The sequence below is a fragment of the Muscardinus avellanarius genome (genome assembly GCF_963383645.1).
Source record: "Muscardinus avellanarius genome assembly, chromosome: 16".
Classification (NCBI taxonomy): domain Eukaryota; kingdom Metazoa; phylum Chordata; class Mammalia; order Rodentia; family Gliridae; genus Muscardinus; species Muscardinus avellanarius.
Window position 1 is genome coordinate 14,922,652 of NC_137802.1, and position 25,837 is coordinate 14,948,488.

General features: G+C 45.7%; 1 protein-coding gene across 2 annotated transcripts in view; it reads right to left on the reverse strand.

Annotated features, from left to right (window-relative positions):
• NDEL1 (nudE neurodevelopment protein 1 like 1) overlaps window positions 1-5,029 on the reverse strand; it is a gene marked incomplete at both ends in the record, with an annotated part of 28,852 nt that extends 23,823 nt beyond the window's left edge. The window contains 3 exons of one of the 2 annotated variants that reach the window (XM_080712903.1): window positions 1,283-1,431; window positions 3,068-3,221; window positions 4,938-5,029. In XM_080712903.1, the coding sequence (XP_080569029.1) occupies window positions 1,283-1,431; window positions 3,068-3,221; window positions 4,938-5,023 (389 nt within the window). Of the gene's footprint in view, window positions 1-1,282; window positions 1,432-3,067; window positions 3,222-4,937 lie in introns of those variants that run through there. The other variant, XM_080712902.1, reaches the window with a different exon arrangement.
• Window positions 5,030-25,837: the final 20,808 nt, after the last annotated feature.

Sequence of the window (25,837 nt, forward strand, 5' to 3'; positions counted from 1 at the left end):
AAAATTCAGTGGTTAGTATTAAAACAGAAAAAACAATGAAAAATAAAAATGTAAGGACAGATCCACTAAAAAATAACTGCAAAATACAGTCATAAGACATGAGAAGCTACAGAAAATATGGTCGCATTAAGAAAAGTGGGGGCCGGGCGTGGTGGCACACGCTTGTAATCCTTGCACTTAGGAGGCGGAGACAGGAGGGTCGCGCAGGTTCAAAGCCAGCCACGCGCGCTGGCTTAGGGAGACCCTGTTTCCAAATAAAAATGTAAAAATAGGTCTGGGAGTGTAACCCAGAGGTAGAAGGGCTTCCAGGAACCCCAGTACCACCAAAAAAAAAAAAAAAGAAAAGTGGGCGCCGGGCGTGGTGGCGCACGCTTGTAATCCCTGCACTTGGGAGGCAGAGACAGGAGGGTCACGCAGGTTCGAAGGCTGGCTTAAGAGACCCTGTTTCCAAATAAAATATAAAATAGGTCTGGGAGTGTAGCCTGGAGGTAGAAGCGTTTCTAGGAACCCCAGTACCACCAAAAAGAAAAAAAAAGTAATTAAGAAAAGTGGGCACATGGAGGGATGTATGAGACATGCCTTAAAAGTTAAACCAGATGTCCGGCATGGTGGCGCACACTGGTAATCCCAGCATCTGGGAGGCTGAGACAGGAGGATCGCGGTTCGCAGACAGCCTCAGCTACTTAGTGAGGCCCTCTGCAACTCAGTGAGACCCTGTTTCAAAATAAAGAATAAAAAATCGGGCTCGGAGTGTAGCTCAGAGGCAGAACACCCCTGGGTTCAATCTTCAGTACTGCAAAAAAAAAAAAAAAAAAAATGCAAACCAGAGCTGGCCGTGGTGGCGCAGCACACCTGTCAGCCCAGTACTTGGGAGGCTGAGGTAAGAGGATCCCAGGCTCAATGACAGCCTTAGTAAGTAGTGAGGCTCTTACCAACCTAATTTCCAAATAAAAATAAAATACAGCTGGTGGTGTAGCTCGGAAGTAGAATGCCCCCAGACTCAATCCCAATACCACCAAAAAAAAAAAAGGAAAATCCAGAAGGACCAACAATGGTGTATGGAAGGATGAAGAGAAAGGAAAAGTTAAAAGAAAAGCTCAGCAAGCCATTACCCAGGAAGACAAAGACCTTTGGTCCCTTTCAATCCAATGAGTTATAGGTGATGCTGAAGGCCAAAAGGAGATGTTTTTAGACCAAGACCTCGTAAGAGGCTGGGCCTAGATGCAGGCTTCAGCCAGCGATTGCAGCTTCGGCTCTTCTCAGCACACGCACCATGCTTTACCTTTTGGCTCGCTCCAGGTCGTCATTGGCCTGCTCCAGCTCTCTCACGTATTTGTGCAACTGCTCTTTAATGGCCCGGGTCTGACTTAAATCATCTTCTAACACTGAGACCTGCTTGTAGCTCTGAGCATACTGATGTTCTAATTTCTCCTAAAGGCAAAGGCATAGAGAAGAAAGGGTAAACTGGGCGTGGTGCTGCACACTTGTAATCCCAGTCCTTGGGAGACTGAGACAGGAGCATCAGAGGTCCATACAAGAAGTTGATCCTATGCTTACTCTGACTTAAGCCAGCTTCAGCTACTTAGTGAGGCCCTCCACAACTTAGTGAGACCTTATTTCAAAATAAAGAGTAAAACAATAGTGCTGGAGATGTAGCTCAGAGGTAGAATGTCCCTGGGTTCAGCCCCCAGTGCCGCAAAAAGAAAAAAAATTTTAGTCAATCATTCTCCTCTCAAAAAAAAAAAAAAAGAAATCTAATGACCAGCCCAGACAAAAAAAAATAAACACTCTTGCTTCAAAATCCTCAAACTTAGCTGGGCATGGTGATGCATACTTGTAATCCCAGCATTTGGGAGGCTGAGACAAAAGGATCACGGTTCGGTTCGCAGACAGCCTCAACTATTTACTGAGGCCATTTGCAACCCAGAGAGACCCTGTTTCAAAATAAAGAACAAGCCGGGCGTGGTGGCGCACGCTTGTAATCCTCGCGCTTGGGAGGCTGAGACAGGAGGATCGCGCAGGTTCGAAGCCAGCCTCAGCAACTAACTTAGTGAGGCTCTCAGCAACTTAGTGAGACCCTGTTTCCAAATAAAATATAAAATGGGTCTGGGAGAATAGCCCGGAAGTAAAAAGCCTCTGGGTTCCACCGCCAGAACCACCCAAAAAAAAGAAAAAAGAAAAAAAAAAAAGAAAAATAAAGAACAAGCTGGGCATGGTGGCCCACACATGTAATCCCCTTACTTGGGAGGCGGAGACGGGAGGATCTCCCAGGTTCGAAGCCAGCCTTGTTGGCTTAAGAGACCCTGTTTCCAAATAAAATATAAAATAGATCTGGGAGTGTAGCCCGGAGGTAGAAGGGTTCCACCAAATAAATAAATAAATAAATAAATAATAAAAATTAGGGCTGGGGGTGTAGCTCAAGGTAGAATGCCCCTGGGTTCCATCTCCAGTACTGAAAAAAAATTTTTTTTTTCAAACTTGTTAGCTGGGCATGGTGGCACATGCTTGTAATCCCAGTTCTTAGGAGGCTGAGACAGGAGGATCACAGGTTCGTGGCCGGTCTCATCAAATTAGTGAGGCCATCTACAACTTAGTGCAACCCTGTTTCAAAATAAAAAATAAAATAAGACGGGGGTGGGGGGTATAGCTCAGAGTTAAAATGCAGCTGGGAACTGGGTGTTGTGGCACACGCTTGTAATCTCAGCATTTGGGAGGCTGAGACAGGAGGACTGAGGTTCAAGGACAGCCTCAGCTACTTAGTGAGGCCCTTTGCAACTCAGTGAGACCCTGTTTCAAAATAAAGAATAAAAAATAAGGCTGGGGGTATGGAGGTAGAATGCCTCTGGGTTCCTGGTTTTTTTAGTACTGAAAAAAAAAAAGCCTCTGGGTTTTGTCCCCAGTACCACCAAAAAAAAAAAAAAAAGCACATTTTATTCAAAAATTCACTTTAATCCTTCCTTAATATTTTTGTTGCCTGGTGCTTTTAAGCACCACATGAAAAGTATATTTATTATTTTAACAAAACCCAGCGCATCAGACACCAGTTTCTACTGCCACAATCAATTACCTTTAACGCCTCCACTTCATACTTCAATCTTTGGTTATCAGCTTGCAGGTCCCTATTTCTTTGTTCGGCCTGTACTAATTGTGCCTCCAACTCTGCTTCTAATTCTCTGCTTCCTTCCTGGAATTCAACTAGCTCATCCCGAGCTTCCTGGAAGCTAATCAGAAACAAAGCAGGAAAGATGAGTAATAAGAACCTCGGGATCATCTTGAAGACAATTATGCGTCGATTCAATAATTCTTGCCCGAACATCAATTTTCTCATAAAATATGCTAAACAATAAAGATGATCCATTTTGCAGTTTTACTCAACGGTATATTCAGGTATCTGCCGGGCGTGGTGGCGCACGCTTGTAATCCCCGCGCTTGGGAGGTGGAGACAGGAGGATGGCGCAGGTTCAAAGCCAGCCGCGCTGGCTTAAGAGACCCTGTTTCCAAATTTAAAAAGTATAAAATAGATCTGGGAGTGTAGCCCGGAGGGAGAAGGGTTCCATCCCCAGTACCACCAAAAATAAAAATAAAAAAATAAAAAACCATTCTGGCTGGGCATGGTGGCGCCACGCACACCTGTAATCCCTGTACTTGGAAGGATGAGGAGGATCAAAGGTTAGAGGACAGTCCCAGGAAGTAGGGAGACTCTTATCAACCTAGAGAGACCCTGTTTCCAATTAAAAAATGAAATTAGGGTGGGAGTGTAGCTCAAAGGTAAAATGCCTCTGGGTTCAATCCCCAGTTATCACACACACAAAAAAATTTTTAATAAAAGATTCTTAGAAGAGGCCCATAAGCTTTTCATCCTACAAAGGCATCTTTAACACAAAAAAGGAAAAGCCCCTGCCACAGATGCAGCCCATGGATATTCAGTGGCATGAAGAATAGCGGCTTCAGTAACGTCAGTGAAAGAACAGTAAGGCTTGGTAGGACTTAGTCATCTGCTAACCAAGGTGCAAAAACGTATTCTGGGACAATTCCCCTAAAAAAAAAAAAAAATTTAACACAGGTGTTGGTGTTAAAAGTTATTATCTAGCTAAGCGTGGTGGCACACACTTGTAATTCCGGGACCTGAGAGGCCGAGACAGGAGAATCATGCAGGTTCGAAACCAGCCTCAGCAACTTAGTGAGACCCTGTTTCCAAATAAAATGTAAAATAAGTCTAGGAGTGTAACCCAGAGGTAGAAAGCCCCTGGGTTCCATCCCCAGTACCACACACACACATAAAAAGTTATTATCCGTAAGTTTTCCCAACTAACTAATTTTTTTTTTGGTACTGGGGATGGAATCCAGGGGTATTCTACCTCTGAGCTACACACACAACCCTATTTTTATTCTTTAGTTTGAAACAGAGTCTCACTGAGTTGCAGAGGGCCTCACTAAGTAGCTGGGGCTGTCTGAGAACCGCGATCCTCCTGCCTCAGCCTCCCAGTGCTGGGATTACAAACGTGCACCACCACGCCAGGCTCAATAATTGAAGTTTTATAAAATGCTCCACCACCCTGAAGCTCATCTCCCTCCCCAAAGGCTGGCTGACCCAGACGTTATTAATGTCTAACGAGAACTTGTGTAATAAGAATCTCCAAATGAACAAATGACATGCACAGCAGGTCAAAGATGGTCCAGTCTAGTAAGTATAACAGGAGGCAAGTCATCAGAAGAAATCATAAATGACACTACGTTTTCCTATTTTAATAATTAAAATACAAATATCTATGACATTGTTATATTATTTAAATATAGGCAATGTTATGACTATTTATAGGATCACAAATCTATAGCTAAAACTCTAAATTTAGCACTACAGTTTTTTTAAATGCACAAACTAGACATGACCTACTCCAAATGCCCTTCTCTATTTTTAGTGTACTCTCCAACATTACCTTTGTTTATATTTCAAGGAAAGTTCCTTCCAATAAGCGGTTTCTTCCTTTAAACTTGAAAAATCTGGTATATCTTCACCATCCATGATCAAGAAAGCCTATGAAATATTAAAGACAAACTGTTATCAGTTAAATAGAGAACATAGTAATCTAAGTATAAAATCTAGGGCAACACTCAATATGTAGCATTTTGAAATATGAAAGAGTCTAGGAGTGGTTAACCCTTTCCTGTAAAGAGTCTAGGCGTGGTTAACCCTTTCCTGTAAAGAGTCTAGGAGTGGTTAACCCTTTCCTGTAAAGAGTCTAGGAGTGGTTAACCCTTTCCTGTAACCGGCATCGCTTCACTGCCCCGCTCAGGGCAGCCAATATCGCAGACGAGGTCATGACAGGAGACAGTACCAACAAAGGCCTTTGGTACAAAGCCAGGGAGGCACTTTCAGCTGCAGCACTGAGTTCTGGGTGACTGGGCCGCAGAGAGCCATCCTGCACACAGAGTCCCGGCAGTTGGTTTAGGGCCAACTGGGCTTCTGGGAATCAGGTGACGAGGCAAGCACAATGTCAGAGTTGCTGCTGCTGCATGCCCTCCCCTGAGTACAACTGCATGAAAACATCTGCTGCTGGAGCATTTCAGGCCAGGTGGACACTACCAGAAGATCAGGCACCACATTCCCAATAAGTTACTACTGTCACATTTCTCAAAGCTTCCTGCGAATTATCTTTTGAGTCCAAAGCCTCCTCCAAAAGGCAACTTATTCACTTCAATGGTCTTTTTCTTGGCTCTTCAAGGAGGAGTTCTACTTAATTAACCTTGCCTTTGGACTGGCAAACTAAAATTCCCTAATTGATGTTAGGACCCCTCTAGATTCATGTCTACTGTTTCCTACAAACCCCTCTCCCAAACATCTTATTTTAAATTCCAGTAAATGCTTGCCGGGCGTGGTGGCGCACGCTTGTAATCCCCGCACTTGGGAGGCAGAGACAGGAGGATCGCGCAGGTTCGAAGCCAGCCACGCGCGCTGGCTTAGGAGACCCTGTTTCCAAATAAAAATGTAAAAATAGGTCTGGGAGTGTAGCCCGGAGGTAGAAGGGCTTCCAGGAACCCCAGTACCACCAAAAAAAATAATAAAAAATAAATAAATTCCAGTATATGCTGTCCAAAATTGCCTTAACACTCCATGCTATTTCAGATCTGGATGTTTCTTCTACCTGGAGCAGCTTTCCATTTCTTGCATTTGGAAATCTCCTATTTTTTTCCTTGAAACTCAGCTGTCATCTTTTCTAGAAAGCCTCACAAGAATAGCATCAAAACCTCCCGTGCTCTTGGCCGCCTGTATCTCCCACACCTGCTTTCAGCGACATCCTTGCCACACAGAAATGCATCTGCTCACAGCTTTCTATCTGTGGTAGGCTCTGTAGCACCTTTATTTCTGCCCCAGCACAATGCCTGCATAATTATCAGTAATACTTACTAATCTGAACCATAATTGGTTCTGCCTAACACATAATATACATCAAGAACTCAAGACCAGCCGGGCGTGGTGGCGCACGCTTGTAATCCCAGCATTTGGGAGGCTGAGACAGGAGGATCGCGGTTCGCGGACAGCCTCGGCTACTCAGTGAGGCCCTCTGCAACTCAGTGAGACCCTGTTTCAAAATAAAGAATAAAAAGTAGGGCAGGGGGAGTAGCTCGGAGGTCAAATGCCCCTGGGTTCCGTCCCCAGACAAGCAAGAAAAAAAGAAAAAGATGTAATAACCTAACCTAACATAATCCACTCATAGGTTTGCCAAGAACACAGTCACAGACAAGAATAAATATATAACTACAATTTCAGGATGGATACACCAAAGAGGTATGAGTGTGGTTTTTAATAAAAACACAACTAAAATGTTAACTATATGCTTAGTTTAATTCCTTTGAGGCCTACTGCAAATTTCTTTCTTGTCTTTCCTGGTCGCACCATCTATTGTTACTTTAACATCTATTTCTCAACCTTAACAATTATCTTGTTACCCATCGACCTGAAAGTACTTTGAAAGAGGTAGATCCTTGACACGCCTTGCATCCCTTCATGAACCAAATTTTAACACCTTGCTTAAAGACCTAGAGCTTGCAAACATTTAATGAACACATACTATGTGTCAGGTATTATTCAGCACTGAATAAATATATATTGACCAAATACACCCTCTTCTAATCTGATTATCCCTTCATCTGTTTTTTTTTGTACAACATTATTTTTTTTAATTTTTTTTTATTTTTATTTTTATTGGTGATCTGTTTTTGTTTTGTTTTGTTTGTTTTGTTTTGTTTAGGTACTCAGAATGGAATCCAGGGGCATTCTAGCTCTGAGCTACATGCCTACCTAATTTTTATTCTTTATTTTGAAACAGGGTCTCCCTGAGTTGCGGAGGCCCTCGCTAAGTAGCTGAGGCTGGCCACAAACTGTGATCCTCCTGTCTCCGCCTCCCAAATGCTGGAATTACAAGCGTGCGCCAGCACACCCAGCTTCCCTTCATCCTTTGAATACTCTAGCATTCATCTGTCTGTACTATTCTACTCTTGGAGATACCTTTACAGCATGACGGCAATTTAAAATGTCAATCCCAGCGCCGGGCGAGGCCGAGACAGGAGGAATGCGCAGGTTTGAAGCCAGCCTCACTGGATTAAGAGACCCTGTTTCCAAATAAAAATATAAACAATAGGTGTCTGGGAGTGTAGCCCAGAGGTAGAAGGGTTTCCAGGAACCCCAGTACCACCAAAAAAAAAAAAAAAAAAATTGTCATTCCCACATGGCTAGGAGTACTGTTGAGATTGCGTCCTGGAATTCTGATTCTACTGTTAAATTACTTAACCAAACCTCTTAGGTCTCAGTTTGGTGTTTGTGTTTTGTTTTTGTGGTACTGGGGATGGAACTCAAGGATATTCTCTCTCCAAACTACACTCCCAGTCCTATTTTATTCTCTATTATTTTGAAACAGGATCTAAGTTCTGGAGGGCCACACTAAGTTGCTGAGGCTGGCTGTGAACCTGCAATCCGCCTGTCTCAGCCTCCCAAGTACGGGGATTGCAAGTGTGTGCCACCATGTTCAGCCTGTTTTGTTTTATAATACTGGGGATTGACCCCAGGGACATTCAGCCTCCAAGCTATACCCCCAGATCTCTTTATTGGTCGGTTGTTTTTTGTGGTACTGGGGAGAATGAAACTCGGGGGCATTCTACCTCTGAACTACATCCCTAGCCCTATGTTTTATTCATTATTTTGAAAGAGGGACTAAGTTGCAAAGGGCCTAAGTACCTGAGGCTGGCTGAGAACTGGCTGGGCCACCACACCCAGCTTGTTTATTTGGTTTTGAAACAGTGTCTTGCTAGGGTGCTAAGGCTGATCCTCAGCCTGCAATCTTCCTGTCTCAGCCTCGCAAGTACTGCGATGTCAGGCGTGTGCCACCATGCCTATTGTTTTGTTTCTTATCTAATAATGATTTGGACTATACCAGATAACTTATAATGTTTCTTCAAGTATTTATACTGATAAGTAAATAATACCAATCAATTTTATAATTCTGTCCTCTCAAAGAGTAGAATCAAAGCCCCTTGCTTTCTATTTTATTTTCTCAGAGGTGAAGGTGATCTGATTTGTAATTAATTTTGTAGTAAAGTGTGAATAAGCATGCGGCTCATCCAACAGCAAGAGGTAGTTGTAGTTCAAAAAGATCAAAGTATGAGCTGGGTGTGCTAGCGCACGCTTGTAATCCCAATACTTAGGGGGCTGAGACAGGAGGGTCACGCAAGTTCGAAGCCAGCCTCAGCTATTTAGTGAGATTCTCAGCAACTTAGTGAGACCCTGTTTCCAAATAAAATAGAAAATAGGTCTGGGAGGATAGCCCGGAGGTAGAAAGCCCCTGGGTTCCAGCACCACATACACAAAAAAAAAGAACCAAAGTACGGAAAGCTACCACCGTGTGGTATCAGTAGTCATTTCTCCAGTTACCCTAAGTCTCCTTGAAGGGAGGGACAGATTGTAACAATTCAGATGAAGAAAGAATCACAGGACAGGACAAGGCAGCACCCAGAGGGGAGGCCACGCCCTCGCGTCCTTGGGACGCTCTGTGTACCACCTCCCCCAAATGCCCTGAATTTAAATTTCTAAATCCAACCGGAAAGAAGCTGATTATCAGCTCATGGGCTCTGACCCCAAATCTGTATGCATGCTACCATGTGAACTCTAGCAACCACGTGACAATATGCAGTTCAAATGTTGGGTTTCTTGTATATGAGTCATGAATTCTGCTTTTGCAAAACTTCTGAAGACCAGAGTGACACAAGAAGCCTAAATTCTGCTGCTACCGACTCTACCTTCAACAGAACAGGTGAAGGGGAGTGGAAGGTGGCGTCTCTCCAGTTAGTTCCCTGAGGGCAGGACCTGTGTCTTATTTACAGATCCCTCCACCCTCAATATCATCAGAAGCACAGAACACAGTAGAATTTCAATAATATTATTTGAAGGAACCTAGAATTGTCCCAGTTGGGAGCTGGTGGGGAAAACCTCGGGGGAACAACTGCACGCCAAGGGCCTCAACCATCATCCAGCCACCAAAGGGGAAACCAGTAGAGTCTGAACAAGAAAATCCTAGCACCCACCAAAACCAAGAGCAAAGAACGACCCCAGGAAATGAGAGACACTTTCTGACCCAAGCCTCAGGAGGTCCTCTCCCTCACCACGTGAGCACCGGTACAGCTCACAGGGGTCCACCCCAGCACTCAATGAGAAGTCCCAGGGTGGAGTCCAGCCCATCAGGCCCAAAGGGCAGCTCAAACAGAGGGATGGCACCAGGAAAAGTGGAGAACCCCATAGGAGAGACAGCATAATTGAGAAGCCGACACACCTGAGACCGTTGGGAAGGTATGTTATTACTCTGTCAATTAGAAAAAGAGTACTTGAAAACCTCGGGAAATTTTTTTAAAAAGCAATATATGTCGGGCGTGGTGGCAAACACTTGTAATCCCAGCATTCCGGAGGCTGAGACCAGTGGATCCCGGTTGCGGACAGCCTCAGCTACTTAGTGAGGCCTCCACAACTTAGTGAGACTCTGTTTCAAAATAAAGAATAAAAACTAGGGCAGAGGGTGTAGCTCAAAGGTCGAATGCCCCGGGTTCCATCTCCAGACCCGCAAAAAAAAAAAAAAAAAAAAAAAGCAATATAAAAAAGTCCTGATCTTTATGTAACATATTTTTAAATTAATTATTTTAAAGGTAAAATCTCTAACTTATTGATTTTATATAGATAGGTAGATGAAAGATTTTTTGTTTTGGGTTTTGTTTTGTTTTCTTTCCCAGAACTGAGGATTGAACCCAAGGGCATTCTACCTCCAAGCTACACCCCCAGCCCTATTTTTTGTTTTGTTTTGTTTTATTTTGTTTGCGGTACTAGGGACAAAACTCAGGGGCATTCTACCTTCAAACTACACCCCCAGCCCTGTTTTTTACTGTCTATTTTGAAACTGGGTCTCACTGAGTTGCAAAGGGCCTAAGTAGCTGAGGCTGTCCTTGAACCTCAATCCACCTATATTTTCTTCTTTATTTTGAAACAGGGTCTCACTAAGTTGCGAAGGGCCTCACAAGTTGCTGAGGCTGGCCGCAAACCTGCGACCCTCCTGTCTTAGCCTCCCAAGTACTGGGATTACAAGCTTGCGCCACCACGCCCGGCTGATTTTATATTACTTTAAACAACTGGGATAAATTCCATAACTGTACAGCCATCGTGAACTTCCTACTTTGGGATCTCTGATTTGTTGCAAGTTGCATACATCCTCCTGTTCTCCTGTTTTAAGTTGGAAAAATGTGTTTGTATTCCCTTTAATGCCACTTCTCATTTTTGTAGACTCTGACAATACCTATGTCTTATCTCTTGTCATTTTAGCAAATCATCATTCAGAAGCTATCTCAGTTCCTGAAAAAGTTTCGCCGTCCTGCTTTAGACTGCCCTTAAATTACATAGGAGCTTTTTGGAACCGAGTAGCTAGTGCCACTTCGGTACTGGACAGTTGACTTGCTGGTAGGATAATCTTTTGCGTTTTCAGTACTTTCGGTTACTATGCAGCACTCGATGAAATGGCTGGTTGTATGGTCCAGGGACTGTGTCCCAACAGAAGTTCCTAATGACTTAGATGCCTTCCTGAAATTCTATTTATTTGTACTATATTTGAATGTGGAGCTAATTCTTCCACAAATAGGAAGGACTGTTTTTATCTACCAGTGTCACTCACGTGCCCACTCTGAAGCCTTTCTGTGTGGAGGTGTTTGGGGTTGTTATTTCCGACCCATGTATGTAGTATCAGAGGCACTGGCAACTACTGCTTTAAATAGGACTTAGCTTAGTGATCCCTGGGGACAACACTGTTTACACACCTCTGGGTCTGATGCTGTCAAGTATTCACTTGTCTCTGGCTTTTAGAGCTTGAACAGAGGCATACTCTTAAAAACTACCAAAACTGTGCACTGATGATGATGATGGTGGTGGTGTGTGTGTGTGTGTGTGTGTGTGTGTGTGTGTGTGTGTAAGTGCAGGCGTGGGCGCATGTGTGTTACTGGTCATTGAACCCATGGATATTCTCCTTCGAGCTACACCCCTGGCCCTATTTTATTCATTTATTTATTGTAGTACTGGGGATTGAACACAGGATTTTATACCTCTGAGCTATACCTCTATCCCAATTTTTTTAATGCCCCCTTTTTTTGTGTGTGGTACTGGGGTTCCTGGAAAGCTCTTCTACCTCTGGGCTACATTCCCAGACCTATTTTATATTTTTTTATTTGGAAACAGGGTCTCTTAAGCCAGCAAGGCTGTCTCCGAACGAGCGCCATCCTCCTGTCTCCGCCTCCCAAGCGTGAGGATTACAAGTGTGCGCCACCATGCCTGGCCCTTAAAGCCCTATTTTTTATTCCTTATTTTGAATCAGGGTCTCACTAAGCTGCAGAAGGCATCCCTAAGTAGCTGAGGCTATCATGAAACCTGTGATCCTCCCGTTTCAGTCTCCCAAGTACTGGGATTACAAGCATGCGCCACCATGCCCAGCTTATTTTTTATTTTGAAACAGGGTCTAAGTTGCTGAGGCTGTCCTCGAACCTGCGATCCTCCTGTCTCAACCTCCCAAGTACTAGGATTACAGGCATGCACCACCATGCCCAACTAACACTAGTTTTAAATAGCCTGTGGGGGTGTGTGTGTGCTGGGGATGGAACCCAGGGGCCTTCTACCTCTGGGCTACACTTCCAGACCTATATTATATTTTATTTGGAAACAGGGTCTCTTAAGCCAGCTGAGGCTGGCTTCGAGCCTGCGCGATCCTCCTGTCTTCACCTCCCAAGCGCGGGGATTACAAGCGTGCGCCACCACACCTGGCTTAAATAGCCTTTTACATGAAACTTTTTGAGAATCTAGGTGTAGCTTCTGCATCCTCTTTGTCCAACTACTTACTTCAGTGTCAAATATTCTAGCAAAATCATGTTAATTTGGGGGAAAGTTTTAGAGATTGAACCCAGAAGCATTCTAACTCTGAGCTATACTCCCAACCCTATTTTATTTTTTATTCTGAAACAGGGTCTCACTAAGATGTGGAGGGCCTCACTAAGTAGCTGAACCACAACTGCGATCCTCCTGTCTCAGCCTCCCAAGCACTGGTATTATAAGGGTGCACCACCACACCCTGATGTTAATATGTTTTTACTGCACTTTTCTTTTTAATTTTCTTGCTGAATCTTGTGTGAGCAGAATGGTGACTACAATTTTTTTCATTTATTTATTTATTTATTTATTTTGTAGTTCCAAGGGTGGAACCCAGGGGCTTTTCTACCTCCAGGCTATACTCCCAAACCTATTTTATACTTTATTTGGAAAAAGGGTCTAAGTTGCTCCTAAGCCCTTCAAACTATAAGCTATGCCAAAAATCTTTCAAGTAACATTACCATCATCTTTTCCAGAGCAAACCAATTAAAACGCTTAACCAACAATAAGTCATAGGAAAAGCACAGCAAGGTAGTTAAGGGCCCAAACCCTGAAGCCAAGCTCCTGGGATTTGAAAGCAGACTCCTCTAGTCACTAGAGTGGAGTGACCTTGGGCTAGTTACTCAACTACCCAGCGCCCATTTCCTCACCTGTAAAATGGAAGTCACCAAAATGAAGTTATGAAGATTAACTGAGTTAATATTTGAAAAGTACTTGGAACAGAGCCTGGCACATAATAAATACAGCAAAAATGTGTGTGTGTGTGTGTGTGTGTGTGTGTGTGTGTGTGTGTGTATGTATACATATATATATATGTATATATGTATATATGTATATATATGGAGAGAGATGATAGATAGATAGATAGATATAGATAGATAGATATAGATTTTTTTTTTTTGCGGGTCTGGGGATGGAACCCAGGGGCATTCAACCACCGAGCTACACCCATTACCCTATTTTTTATTCTTTATTTTGAAACAGAGTCTCACTAAGTTGCGGAGGGCCTCACTAAGTAGCTGAGGCTGTCTGTGAACCACCACCCTCTGATCTCAGCCTCCCGAATGCTGGGATTATAAGAGTGCGCCACCACACCCGGCTTTGCATTAAATTATTTTAAAAACTGGTAGTTCAGCCTGATGCATGCAGTGGCGCATGCTTGTAATTCTAACATTTGGGAGGCTGAGACAGGAGGACTGCGGTTTGCAAACAGCCTCAGCTACTTAGTGAGGCTCTTTGCAATTCAGTGAGACCCTGTTTCAAAAATAAAGAATAAAAAGTAGGGCTGGGGGTGTAGCTCAGAGGTAGAATCCCCTGGGCTCCATCCCCAGGACCACCAAAAAAAAAAAAAAAAAAAAAAAAAAAACCTGGTAGTTTAATAGTGAACATTTGAAGCTTGACCACAAACTCAAACCTGCATTCTTTGCCTCAGCCTCCGAAGTACTGGGATTACAGGGATGCACCATTGCTCCTTGTCTAATACATGGCATATTTACTGCTTCCTATCCTGTTTATCACTATGATTTTATACATCAGACTTACCTTTTTAAAAAGTCAGATTCTTTGCAAATAACAAAAATGTGCTATCACTGCAGATAGTCACAATACAAATCTATTTCAGGGGCTGTATATAGGCAGTGTGTTCAAGTTACACTGGGAGGATGTCTTCACTCTGTCATCTGAAACTATGTAACTGGAGATCCTAAGACTACAGAAAGTTAGCCAAAATCAAAAAGAGATGCTGCTAAAAAAAATGCTCAAATCATACATCTACAATTTTCTGACAATGGATGGAATACAGATAATTAAGTATTCTCTGCTCCCCTGTCTTCCCTTAATATCATGCCTCATATGGAGTCTCAAAATTACAACTTCCACATCAGGCATTATCATACTTAGACTTTCAGATATCTAACTAACTTGCTAAGGTTTAAACAGCCCATCCAGCCGGGCGTGGTGGCGCACGCTTGTGATCCCCGCGCTTGGGAGGCAGAGACAGGAGGATTGCGCAGGTTCGAAGCCAGCCGCGCATGCGCGCTGGCTTAGGAGACCCTGTTTCCAAAAACAAAATAGGTCTGGGAGTGTAGCCCGGAGGTAGAAGGACTTCCAGGAACCCCAGGACCACCAAAAAGAAAAAAGAAAAAAAAAAAAAACAGCCCATCTAGCATCCAGCAAGGAACGGTGGTCACACCTGTAATACCAGTACTTGCGAAGCTGAGACAGGAGGATGGTGGGTTCAAAGACAGCCTCAGCAAGTAGGGAGACTCTCACCAACCTATGGAGACCCTTTTTCAAAATAAAAAAATAAAAAATAGGGCCGAAGAGTAGCTCAGAAGCAGAATGTCCCTGGATTCCATTCCCAGTACCATAAAAAAATAAATAAATAAATAAATAAATAAAACAGGCTGTTCAAAATGTCTTATTTACCAAAAAAAAAAAAAAAACAAAAAACTATTCTTGGTATAAAGATAAGAAAATCTAGCTGGTCGTGGTGGCGCACGCTTGTAATCCCCACGCTTGGGAGGCGGAGACAGGAGGATCCTGCGCAGGTTAGAAGCCAGCCTCGCTGGTTTAAGAGACCCTGTTTCCAAATAAAAAATATAAAAATAGGTGTGGGAGTGTAGCCCGGAGGTAGAAAAGTTCCATCCCCAGTACCACACACAAAAAAAAAAAGATAAGAAAATCTATTTTACATGATATTGTCTTTTTATAAACAACTATAGAGAAGGCTGATACAGGAGAATCACAGGTTCATGCCCAGCCTCATACTTAGCGAGGCCCTCCGCAATTTAGTGAGATCCTGTTTCAAAATAAAGAATAAATAAGCTGGGCGTGGTGGCGCATGCTTGAAATCCCAGTCATCCGGAGGCTGAGACAGGAGGATCGCATTCAGGGCCAGCCTCAGCTACTTAGTGGGGCCTTTTGCAACTCAGTAAGACCCTGTTTCAAAATAAAAAATAAAAAACAGGGCTGAGGGTATAGCTCAGAAATAGAATGCTCCTAAACCAGGCATGGTGGTGAAGGCTTGTAATCCCCGTGCTTGGGAGGCTGAGACAGGAGGATCGCAAAAGTGCGAAGCCAACCTCGGCTACTCAGTGAAGCTCTCAGCAACTTAATGAGGCTCTGTTTCCAGATAAAATATAAAAAATAGGTCTGGGAGTATAACCTGGAGGTAGAAAGCTCCTGGGTTCCACCCCCAGTACCACCAAAAAAAAAAAAAAAAAAGAATAAAAAATAGGGCTAGGGGTGTAGCTCAAAGGTAGAATGTCCCTGAGTCAATCCCCAGTACCACAAAAAAAAAAAAAAAAAAAAAAAATAGAATGGCCTAACGAGGTTGGAAACCTTTATTTGGAACTGCAAGGCATGCCTTTTTATGGAAATAAATCTACTTTTCCCAAAGGTGACATTTACATAATTTTTGGCTTTTCAACGCTGATTATAAATAAGGTCTCCTTTCTAGCTTTTTGTTTTTATTTTGTTTTGCTTTGTTTTTGAGGTACTGGGGATTGAACCCAAGGGCATTCTAGCTCTGAGCTGCACCCTCAGCCCTATTTTATTCTTTATTTTGAAACAGGGTCTCACTAAGTTATGTAGGGCCTATGTAGCTGAGGCTGGCTACAAACCTGCAATCCCCCCATCTCAAATTCCCAAGTACTGGGATTACAAGAATATACCATCACATCTGGCTATATGCTCTAATTTAAAATATATATATATATATATATATATTTTTTTTTTTTTTTTTGCAGGTTTGGGGATGAAACCCAGGGGCATTTGACCTCCAAGCTACACCCCCTGCCCTATTTTTTATTCACTAAGTAGCTGAGGCTGTCCGAGAGCCACAATCCTCCAGTCTCAGCCTCCCAAATGCTGGGATTACAAATGTGCGACACCACACCTGGCTTAAGTAACAATAATTTTAATAATACTTCCAAAGAGATAACACTCAGTGCCCCTTTGTTTCTCTTCAACTCATGACTTAATGGTTCATTTTGTGCCATCTACTTCAGGATTTAGCAAAGCCATAACCCTATCTCTTCATTGCAGTGAAAGTAACAGAATTTATCAGACAAAATGACCAGCCATCCATGAACTAGGTTCAGAGAAAAATATTTTTCTTATAATTGAAAAATTCTGCCGGGCGTGGTGGCGCACGCTTTGTAATCCCCGCACTTGGGAGGCGGAGACAGGAGGATCGCACAGGTTCAAAGCCAGCCGCCCTGGCTTAAGAGACCCTGTTTCCAAAAATAAAAAGTATAAAGTAGGTCTGGGAGTGTAGCCCAAACGTAGAAGGGCTTCCAGGAACCCCAGTACCACCAAAAATATATGTGTGTGTGTGTGTGTGTGTGTGTGTGTGTGTGTGTGTGTGTTGCTGGTGATTAAACCCAGAGGTATCTAACTCCAAGCTACACTCCCAGCCCTATTTTTTATTCTTTATTCTGAAACAGGGTCCCACTGAGTTGCAGAGGGCCTCACTAAGTAGCTGAGGCTGGCCAAGAAACCCGATCCTCCTGTCTCAGCCTCCCAAGTACTGGGATTACAAATGCGCTGCACCACGCTTGGCTTACTGCTCAGTTCTTTTTTAGCAAATTTCTCTAAGATTAAGAATTTTTCAAAGCCAGGTGTGGCGGCACGCACTTGTAATCCCAGCGTTTGTGAGGCTGAGACAGATGGATCAAGTTTAAGGCCAGACTCAGCTACTTAGTGAGGCCCTTTGCAACTCAGTGAGACTCTTTCAAAATAAAGAATAAAAAATAGGGCTAGGAGTGCAGCTCAGAGGCAGAATGTTCCTGGGTTCAATCCCCAGTACCGCAAAAATATAAAATAAAATAAACCGAGCAAATCATCTATTAGCTTTTCTATCTTTGGCAAGTCAAATATTCTACCTTGCTTTCTAGCTGAGAAGGGTATAAAAATCTCACAAAAAGACACCAGAACTCGAAGCCTGGAAATCTAAATTCTGATCCACCTCAACCTCTCACCCATCGGTTGAACCCAAGTGTAAACCACTTGCTTGCCCCCCATCTGGGCTCAATTTCCCCATCCAGCAAATGGCAATGACAGAGTCCGACAGAACCACAAGGCAAGGAGGATCAAAAGGCATAGCAAATGTGTGTGAAATGTGTAAAGGCGCCTACGGAAACGGAATGGAATCATCATTAGTGACGGGACCTTCACTTTCCTGCAAGACTTAAAAGGGTTACCAGGTCGCTTACCAGCAAAAAACGAGAAGAGGCGTGCACCAACAACCCAAACCCGCGGGTGACACTTTCCTGAACTCCCGGGGGGGGGGGGTGGTTAGCAGTTCCGGGCGGGGAGTCACGGGAACGCCGAGTGGGCTGCTGGCACTCTCGCCCCCCGCGGAAGAGAGACGCTGAGAGGGAGAGATCGCGATGCAAGCCGGCTCCTGACAACCTTGGCAGCTGGAGGAATCTGGAGGAGGCTGCAGGGGGAGGGCCGGGCGCGCCGCTGCCAGCTCCGACTGGGCCACTCCTGGCGCCACCAGCGCCCCGGTGCCACGTCCCGGCCTCCGTCCCCACCCCGGAACCGAAGCATCGTCTGGAAGCCTCGGCTCGCTCCCCGGCAGGCGCTCCGGGTGGGCCACACCTCGGACCCGGGCAAGGAGGGGGCAGTTGGAGCGGTTTAAACAGTTGCCTCCGGACCGGCCGCCCCAGATCCCGGCGCCCGCCCGGCCGGCGGACAGCGCCCCGGGGCCCGGCCGGCTCCCCAGGGCAGGCCGCGGCGCCGCCCGCCCGGCTGGGCCCCTCGGAGCGCCGCGCCCCCAGCCTCACCTCCAATGTGTCAAAAGCGCATGTCGCCGCCGATCGACCGACGTCCCCGCTCCGCTGGCCTGGCCAGGCCCGCCCAGCCGCTCGGCTCCGCTCCTCTCCGCAGCCCCGAGCTCCACTCCGCGCACCCCGTCGCCCGGCTCCTCCCCGACACGTCAGGGGCTGCCCCGGAGTCCGAGGCCATTCTGTGACGCACGGGGGCGGGGTTCGGAGCATGCGCGGAAGCGTGTGGGCGCGCTGGGCGGGGCTGTGGCGAGGCTGACGTCGCGGGGGCGGGGCCTAGGCCGGCGCGCTGACGTCAGGTCGGCGGCGCCCTTCTGCGAAGGCGCCTCCGGACCCCGCCCGCGGTGGGCTCTTTTGACCTCTGAAACAACGCTGCTTTTAGGGAAAGTGGTACCCTAGGCGAGTCGGGGAGGGAAGCGAGGCACAGCGGGTACTAGCGCAAAAGCGAGACCCGGAAGGATGGGCAATTGCGTAGGAAGTGGAAGCTTAAAGGAAGAAAGCTGTGTTAAGAAACAGTTTTAGAGCCGGGGGTGGTGGCTCACGCTTGTAACCCCAGCACTTGGGAGGCTGAGACCAGAGGATCGCGGTTCGCGGACAGCCTCAGCTACTTAGTGAGGCCCTCTGCAACTCAGTGAGACCCTGTTTCAAAATAATAAAAAATAGGGCTGGGGTTTAGCTTGGCGGTAGAATGCCCCTGGGTTCCATCCCTAGGAACACACACACACAGGATCGGAGAAAGAATTAATGGGATTTGTGAGAAGGATAGGGCTGTGAACTAGACTCTGAAGAATGCAGCGTTGAAAAAATAATAGTAGTTCGGGTTTTTTTTGGGGGGGTTGATTTTTTGTGTGTGTTTTTGGTACTAGGAATGGAACCCAGGGGCATTCTTCCTCCTAGCTACACCACCACCACCACCTATTTTTTATTTTTATTTATTTATTTATTTATTTGCGGGTCTGGGGATGGAACCCAGAGGCATTTGACCTTCGAGCTACACCCCCTGCCCTATTTTTTTATTCTTTATTTTGAAACCGGGTCTCACTGAGTTGCAAAGGGCCTCACTAAGTAGCTGAGGCTGTCCGCGAACCTCGATCCTCCGGTCTCAGCCTTCCAAGTGCTGGGATAACAAGCGTGCGCCACCACGTCCGGTTTCTTCATTATTTCTGAAACAGGATCACACTGAGTTGCAAAGGGCCTCCTTAAGTAGCTGAGGCTGTCTGCGAGCCACGATCCTTCCGTCTCAGCCTCCAAATGCTGGGATTACAAGCGTGCGCCACCACGCCCAGCTAAAATAGTAGTTTGTTTTTGTGCAATTTTTTTTTTTTTTTTTTTTGGTACTGGGGATAGAACCCAGAGGCATTCTACTTCTGAGCTATACCTCCAGCCCTGTTTTTTATTCTTTATTTTGAAACCAAGTCCCACTGAGTTGCAAAGGGCCTCACTAAGTAGTAGTTGAAGCTGTCCACAAACCGAGATCCTCCTGTCTCAGCCTCCCAAATGCTGGGATTGCAAGCGTGGGCCACGGCCACTGGCTTGTTGTGCAATTTGAGTAAACGCTTCATCTACATTATTTCATTCTTGCAACAACCCATGAGATAGGCACTGTTCCACTTACAGATGAGGAAACGAGAGACAGCAAGATGACATTTTTCAGGGTCACACGACTGGAAAGAGGAAGATTCTAAAATGAAACTCGCCCAAACCGAATTGTCTTAACTCCGGAAACCACAGTATGATCCACTACTGACACTCAAAAAGGGAAATGTTGGGCCAGGCGTGGCGGCCCACGCTTGTAATCCCAGCATTCGGGAGGCTGAGGCAGGAGGATCGCAGGTTCATGAACAGCCTCAGCTACTTGGTGAGGCCCTCTGCAACTCAGTGAGACCCTGTTTCAAGATAAAGAATAAAAAATAGGGCTGGGGTTGTGGTTCGGAGGTAGAATGCCCCTGGGTTCCATCCCCACTACTGCAAAAAAATAAAAAGAGGAATGTTAATAACCATTTATTGGGCTAGAGCATTGTGCTAAGTGCTCTGAGTACATTACCTCCCACCATCCTCAGAACAAGCCCATGAGGCTGAAGTTATGCCCCCATTTTAACATATTGTAAACTGAGACCCGGATGAACTGGGGTTTGAACCCAAGCAGGTCTCACTCCCAAGGTCAGCGACCTGGGACATTTGGGAAGCTCATTCAACCCCTGGGGCTTCGCTTCCCAGACCAAAGCTGTGCTTCGTCTGATGAGATCACAGGCAGAGAGCTGGTTAATAGAGGCTTTCCTGTAAGACTTGATGCCAAGATGGAACAGTCCCACCCCAAGAAGAAAAAAAATAAATAAAGGCTGCCGCTCTTGTTCCTGCCTGCTGGCTGAGGTGCTGGGAAACGCACTGAGTCACCTAATGGCATACCAGGCCCCTCAGAAAATGTTGGTATCATCTTCCAAAGCCAAGGCCGCTGTCCCTCCCACACGGCCTAGACCTAGAAAAGGTGTTTGTCCAGACGGGTGTGTGTGTGTGTGTGTGTGTGTGTGTGTGTGTGTGTTGGCCCTATCTTAATGAGTGGGCTTTGCTTGGCCAGGCCCTCAGAGGTGTCAAAGGCCCTGCACTGGTGTCCTTCCTTCTGATTGGCCGAGCTTTCTCCTTGGGAATGGGCCCTGGGCCCTGGGCAGGATGAATGACATTTAGCAACCTCAGCCCAACCCCTGCTTCCAATATGCCAAATCCAGGGAAAATGAAATGCAAAGGAAGATGGGAGGCAACCGAAGTTATCGAATCAGCCTCGTAAAGGTAGGAAAGGTGAGTGAGAGCCACCCCACCCTACTACGTCCACAAACCATCAGGAAGGGTTTGCGGAGGCACAGACAGGTCTCAGTACAAAGTCTCTCTTAGATCAAGCCCAAAAGGGCCAATATCACAGTCCCTGAGAACACGCAAGAGCGTCCCAACCTCTTCCCTCCCACCAACTCTGAGATGCCGAAAACAGAGCCCGGAATCTACCAGCACAGGGGGTGGGGAGCGCAACAGCTGCCACAGAGAAGGTCTGAGAGCTAGACCAAACTGCCTGCCGAGGATGCCGGGCTTTGGCCACATCACACGCACACAAGACGATACAGTGCACCCAGTCCTGCTGGGAAAATCCTGAGATAGGTTTTTGTTTGTTTGGTGCTGGGGATTGAACCCAGGGGTGCTCTACCTCCAAGCCATACCCCCAGCCACTTTTCTTTTTTATACTGAAACAAGGTCTCACTAAGTTGCTGAGGCTGCCCTCAAACCTTCAATCCTACCGTCTCAGCCTCCCAAGTACTGGGATTACAAGCATATGCCACCATGCCCAGTCTCTCTCTCTCTTTCTCTATCTCTCTATCTCTCTCTCTTTCTCGTGTGTGTGTGTGTGTGTGTGTGTGTGTGTGTGTGTGTGTGTGTATGTGTTAGTAAGAATTAAACTCAGGAGCACCCTACCTCTGAGCTACACCCTGCCCAATTCTATTTTTATTTTGAAACAGAGTCTCACTAGGTTACCAAGTCTCCCTACTTCCTTGAACCTGCAATCCTTCTGTCTCAACCTCCCAAGTACTGAGATTATAGGCATTTGATACTACGCTTGGCTCAGAATAATCTTTCTAAGATCCCACTGTGGAGCGGGGGTGGGGGTGGCGCACACCTCTAATCCCAGTACTCGGGAGGCCGAGACAGAAGGATCACAGATTTGAGGAAAGCCTCAGAAAAGAGCAAGACTGTTTCCACATAAGAAGTAAAATTGAGCTAGGAGTATAGCTTCAAAGTAAAATGCCTCTGGGTTCAATTCTCAGTGACACACACACACACACACACACACACACACACACACACACACACCCCACTGTGTACAGAACATCCCTAGCTCCAAATCATGTTTCGGCATCTTGCTACTTTTGTGGTAACGTGCAAATCATGTGGTCTGGCATTCAGGGCCCCCAGAGCAACTCCAAGATGCTTCTGTAATGTGCGTTCTGCAGTTCACCTGTCTTGGTCTAACCAGACTCCACAGCCTTCCCCAAATGGACAGTTCCCTTCCTGTGCCCTACGGCTGCTCCCTGGACTTGGCCAGCCACCTTCCCCTCTGCCTTTTGAAGTCATATGCTGCCTTCTCCTGGAAGCTTTCTCTACGCTCCAAAGCCCCAGAGGGAGCACCCTTTCCTCTGAGCCCAAGTGGAGTCCTTCACGGTCCACAAAACATTTACTGAATACAGGCTTTGGTCACTGAGGTATCCAGTCTCTCCCAAGAAACCAAAACTGGGTGCAAGGACATGTTGATTATCCCGTTACTCCCCCCAGCAACAGGCATTTGACAAATATGCATTTAATATGCTTCAATGAGCCGGGCATGGTGGCGCACGCTTGTAATCCCAGAATTCAGGAGGCTGAGACAGGAGGATCGCACAGGTTCAAAGACAGCCTCAGCTACTCAGTGAGGCGCTCAGCAACTTAGTGAGACCTTGTTTCAAAATAAAGAATAAAGCCAAGAGGGGTGGCACACACTTGTAATCCCAGTACTTGGGAGGCTGAGACTGGAGGATCGCGGTTCGCGGACAGCTTCAGCTACTATTTAGTGAGGCCCTCCGCAATTCAGTGAGACCCTGTTTTAAAATAAAGAATAAAAATAGGGCTGGGGGTGTAGGTCAGCAGTAGAATGCCCCTGGGTTCCATCTCTAGTACCGAAAAAAAAAAAAAAAAGTTATGGTAGAGTCTCCAAAGCCTAGGACAGTACCTTGTACCAAGCAAACTCTAAATTCATAGCTCATAAATGACAAACTTTATTTTTCTTTGAAATAACTTCTCACCTCAACATCCACTGCCTATTCTTTGAAGCCATGCCCGGCTTCAACCATAACTTTTAAAAGCACCTCTCCAGGGCCGGGCATGGTGGCGCACGTTTGTAATCCCAGCATTCGGGAGGCGGAGAGCAGTGGATCAGCCTCAGCTACTTAGCCCTTCAAAACTCAGTAAGAGGCCGGGCGTGGTGGCGCACGCTTGTCATCCCCGCGCTTGGGAGGCGGAGACAGGAGGATCGCGCAGGTTCGAAGCCAGCCGCGCGCGCTGGCTTAGGAGACCCTGTTTCCAAATATAAAAATGTAAAAATAGGTCTGGGAGTGTAGCCCGGAGGTAGAAGGGCTTCCAGGAACCCCAGTACCACCAAAAAAAAAAAAAAAAAAAAAAAACCTCAGTAAGGCCCTGTTTCAAAAGACTAAAAAATAGGGCTAGCTGTGGGTGTGGCTCAGAGATAGAATGCCTCTGGGTTCCATTTTTTTTTTTTTTGTACTGCAAAATAAAATAAAATAAAATAAAAATAAAAAATAAAAGCACCTCTCTAGTCAGGCATAGTGGCATATACTTGTAATCCCAGTATTTGGGAGGCTGAGACAAGAGGATCACAAGTTCGAGGCCAGCCTCAGCAAGTAGTGAGACTCTCAGCAACCTAGCAAGACCCTGTTTCAAAATAAAAATAAAATAGGGCTAAGGATGTAGCTGAGAGGTAGAATGTCCCTGGGTTCCATCCCCAGTACCACCAAAACAAAAAAATTAAAAAAAAATAAGTAAATAAAAGCACTTCCCCAACTGGGCGCAGTAGCCTGTGTCCATAATCCCAGTACTTGGGAGGCTGAGATAGGAGAATTACAGGTTTCAGACCAGTCTCAGAAACTTAGTGAGAACCTGTTTCAAAATAAAAACAAATACCCAGGCAGGTGGCGCACACTTGTAATCTCAGCATTCGGGAGGCTGAGACAGGAGGATCGCACAGGTTCGAAGCCAGCCTCAGCTACTTAGTGAGGCTCTCAGCAACTCAGTGAGACCCTGTTTCCAAATAAAATATAAAACAGGTCTGGGAGTATAGCCCGGAGGTAGAAAAGACCCTGGGTTCCACCCCCTGTACCACAAAAAATAAAAATAAAATATAGGGCTGGGGAGCCAGGCGTGGTGGCACACGCTTGTAATCCCAGCTTTTGGGAGGTTGAGACAGGAGGATTACGATTTGCAAACAGGCTCAGCTACTTAATGAGGCCTTTTGCAATTCAGTGATTCCTTGTTTCAAAAAATAAAGAATAAAAAAAATAGGGCTGGGGGTATAGCTCAGACGTAGAATGCTTCTGGGTTCCATCCCCAGTACCACAAAAAGAAAAAAAAGAAAAAAAAAAAAAGACTGGGTTGTAGCTTAGAGGTAGAATGCCCCTGAGTTCAATCCGCAGTATCACAAAAAAAGAAAGAAAAAAAGAAAGAAAAAGGGCTGGAGGTGGTGGGGGTATAGCTTAGAGATAGTATGTCCCTGGGTTTGATTCCAGATACAAAACAAACAAAAAAATTCTCCTTCCCAAAAGCAGTGGCACACACCTGTAATCCCAGTACTTGGGAGGCTGTGACGGGAAGATTGCAGATTTGAGGACAGCCTCAGCAATTTAGCCAGACTCTCAGCAGTTTTAGCAAGACCTTGTTTCAAAATAAAAAATAAAGATGAGCCAGGCATGGTGGCGCACGCTTGTAATCCCCGCGCTTGGGAGGCTGAGACAGGAAGATAACACAGGTTCGAAGCCAGCCTCAGCTACTTAGTGAGGCTCTCAGCAACTGAGTGAGACCCTGTTTCCAAATAAAGTATAAAATAGGTCTGGAGAGGGGAGAGGGCACCAAGTAGAGTTTAAATGTATACCATTTATGTTCAATAAAAATTTTGTAAAAAAAAATAAATAGGTCTGGGAGTATAGCACAGAGGTTGACAGACCCTGGGCTCCACCCCCAGTACCACCAAAAAAATAGAGTAAAATAAAATGCTTTGACGAAAGAAAGCATAGGAGTAAGAAAGAGTAGCATAGGGGAGCCGTGTTCACAGACTTCCTGTTCCTTTTCTTTCTACCGCATTTGAGAATACCACCTGCTTCTCGCAACTTGAACCCCTGGCCGATCCTTTCCCCAGCTACTTCTATTTGCTCGTACCTGAAAGCCTACCATACACCATGAATCTCATGATTTTGTCCTCCTTTTTCCTCCCCGGCAGCCTACCTGACCGGTGGACTTCCTCCCGAGCGGGAACCTGGTCGTTTTCCTGGCTTCTGAGCCTCCGTTCTCCCGAGCTTCTTCGGTCTACACTGCCGGCTTCCACCCCAGCCCAGCCCCTTGCCAGGCACTACCCACCCCCGGGAGGAGCAGCTGCCTCCTCAGGAAGGGCTAGCTGTGAATTGCTGATTTGGTTAACACCTGGCAACCCCGAGTGCTGTTGACATCACACCTACATAAATAGCGTGACTGTCCCCGAAGAAAAAAACTCTGCCCGCTCACATACCTGGACCTGGCTGACGAAACACGGCAGGACTGGAAAAGGGATGGAGTGTTTCCTACCAGCCTGATCCTATCAGGGCAATTTCAGCCTCCTTCCCGCTCCTGGGTAAGCCGGTAGATCAAAGTTACCGGGACCAAAAGATCTTGGAGTCCATCATTCAACAAATATTTACTGAGGGCCTAGCACTGTTCCTAGCCCCAGGGATAAAGCAATAGACAGAAAAAGCTAAGTCTCTTCCTTCCTGGAGGTTTTCTAACAATGAAAGAAAAAAAAAAAAAAAGGATATAGAAGGGAAATAGTAAA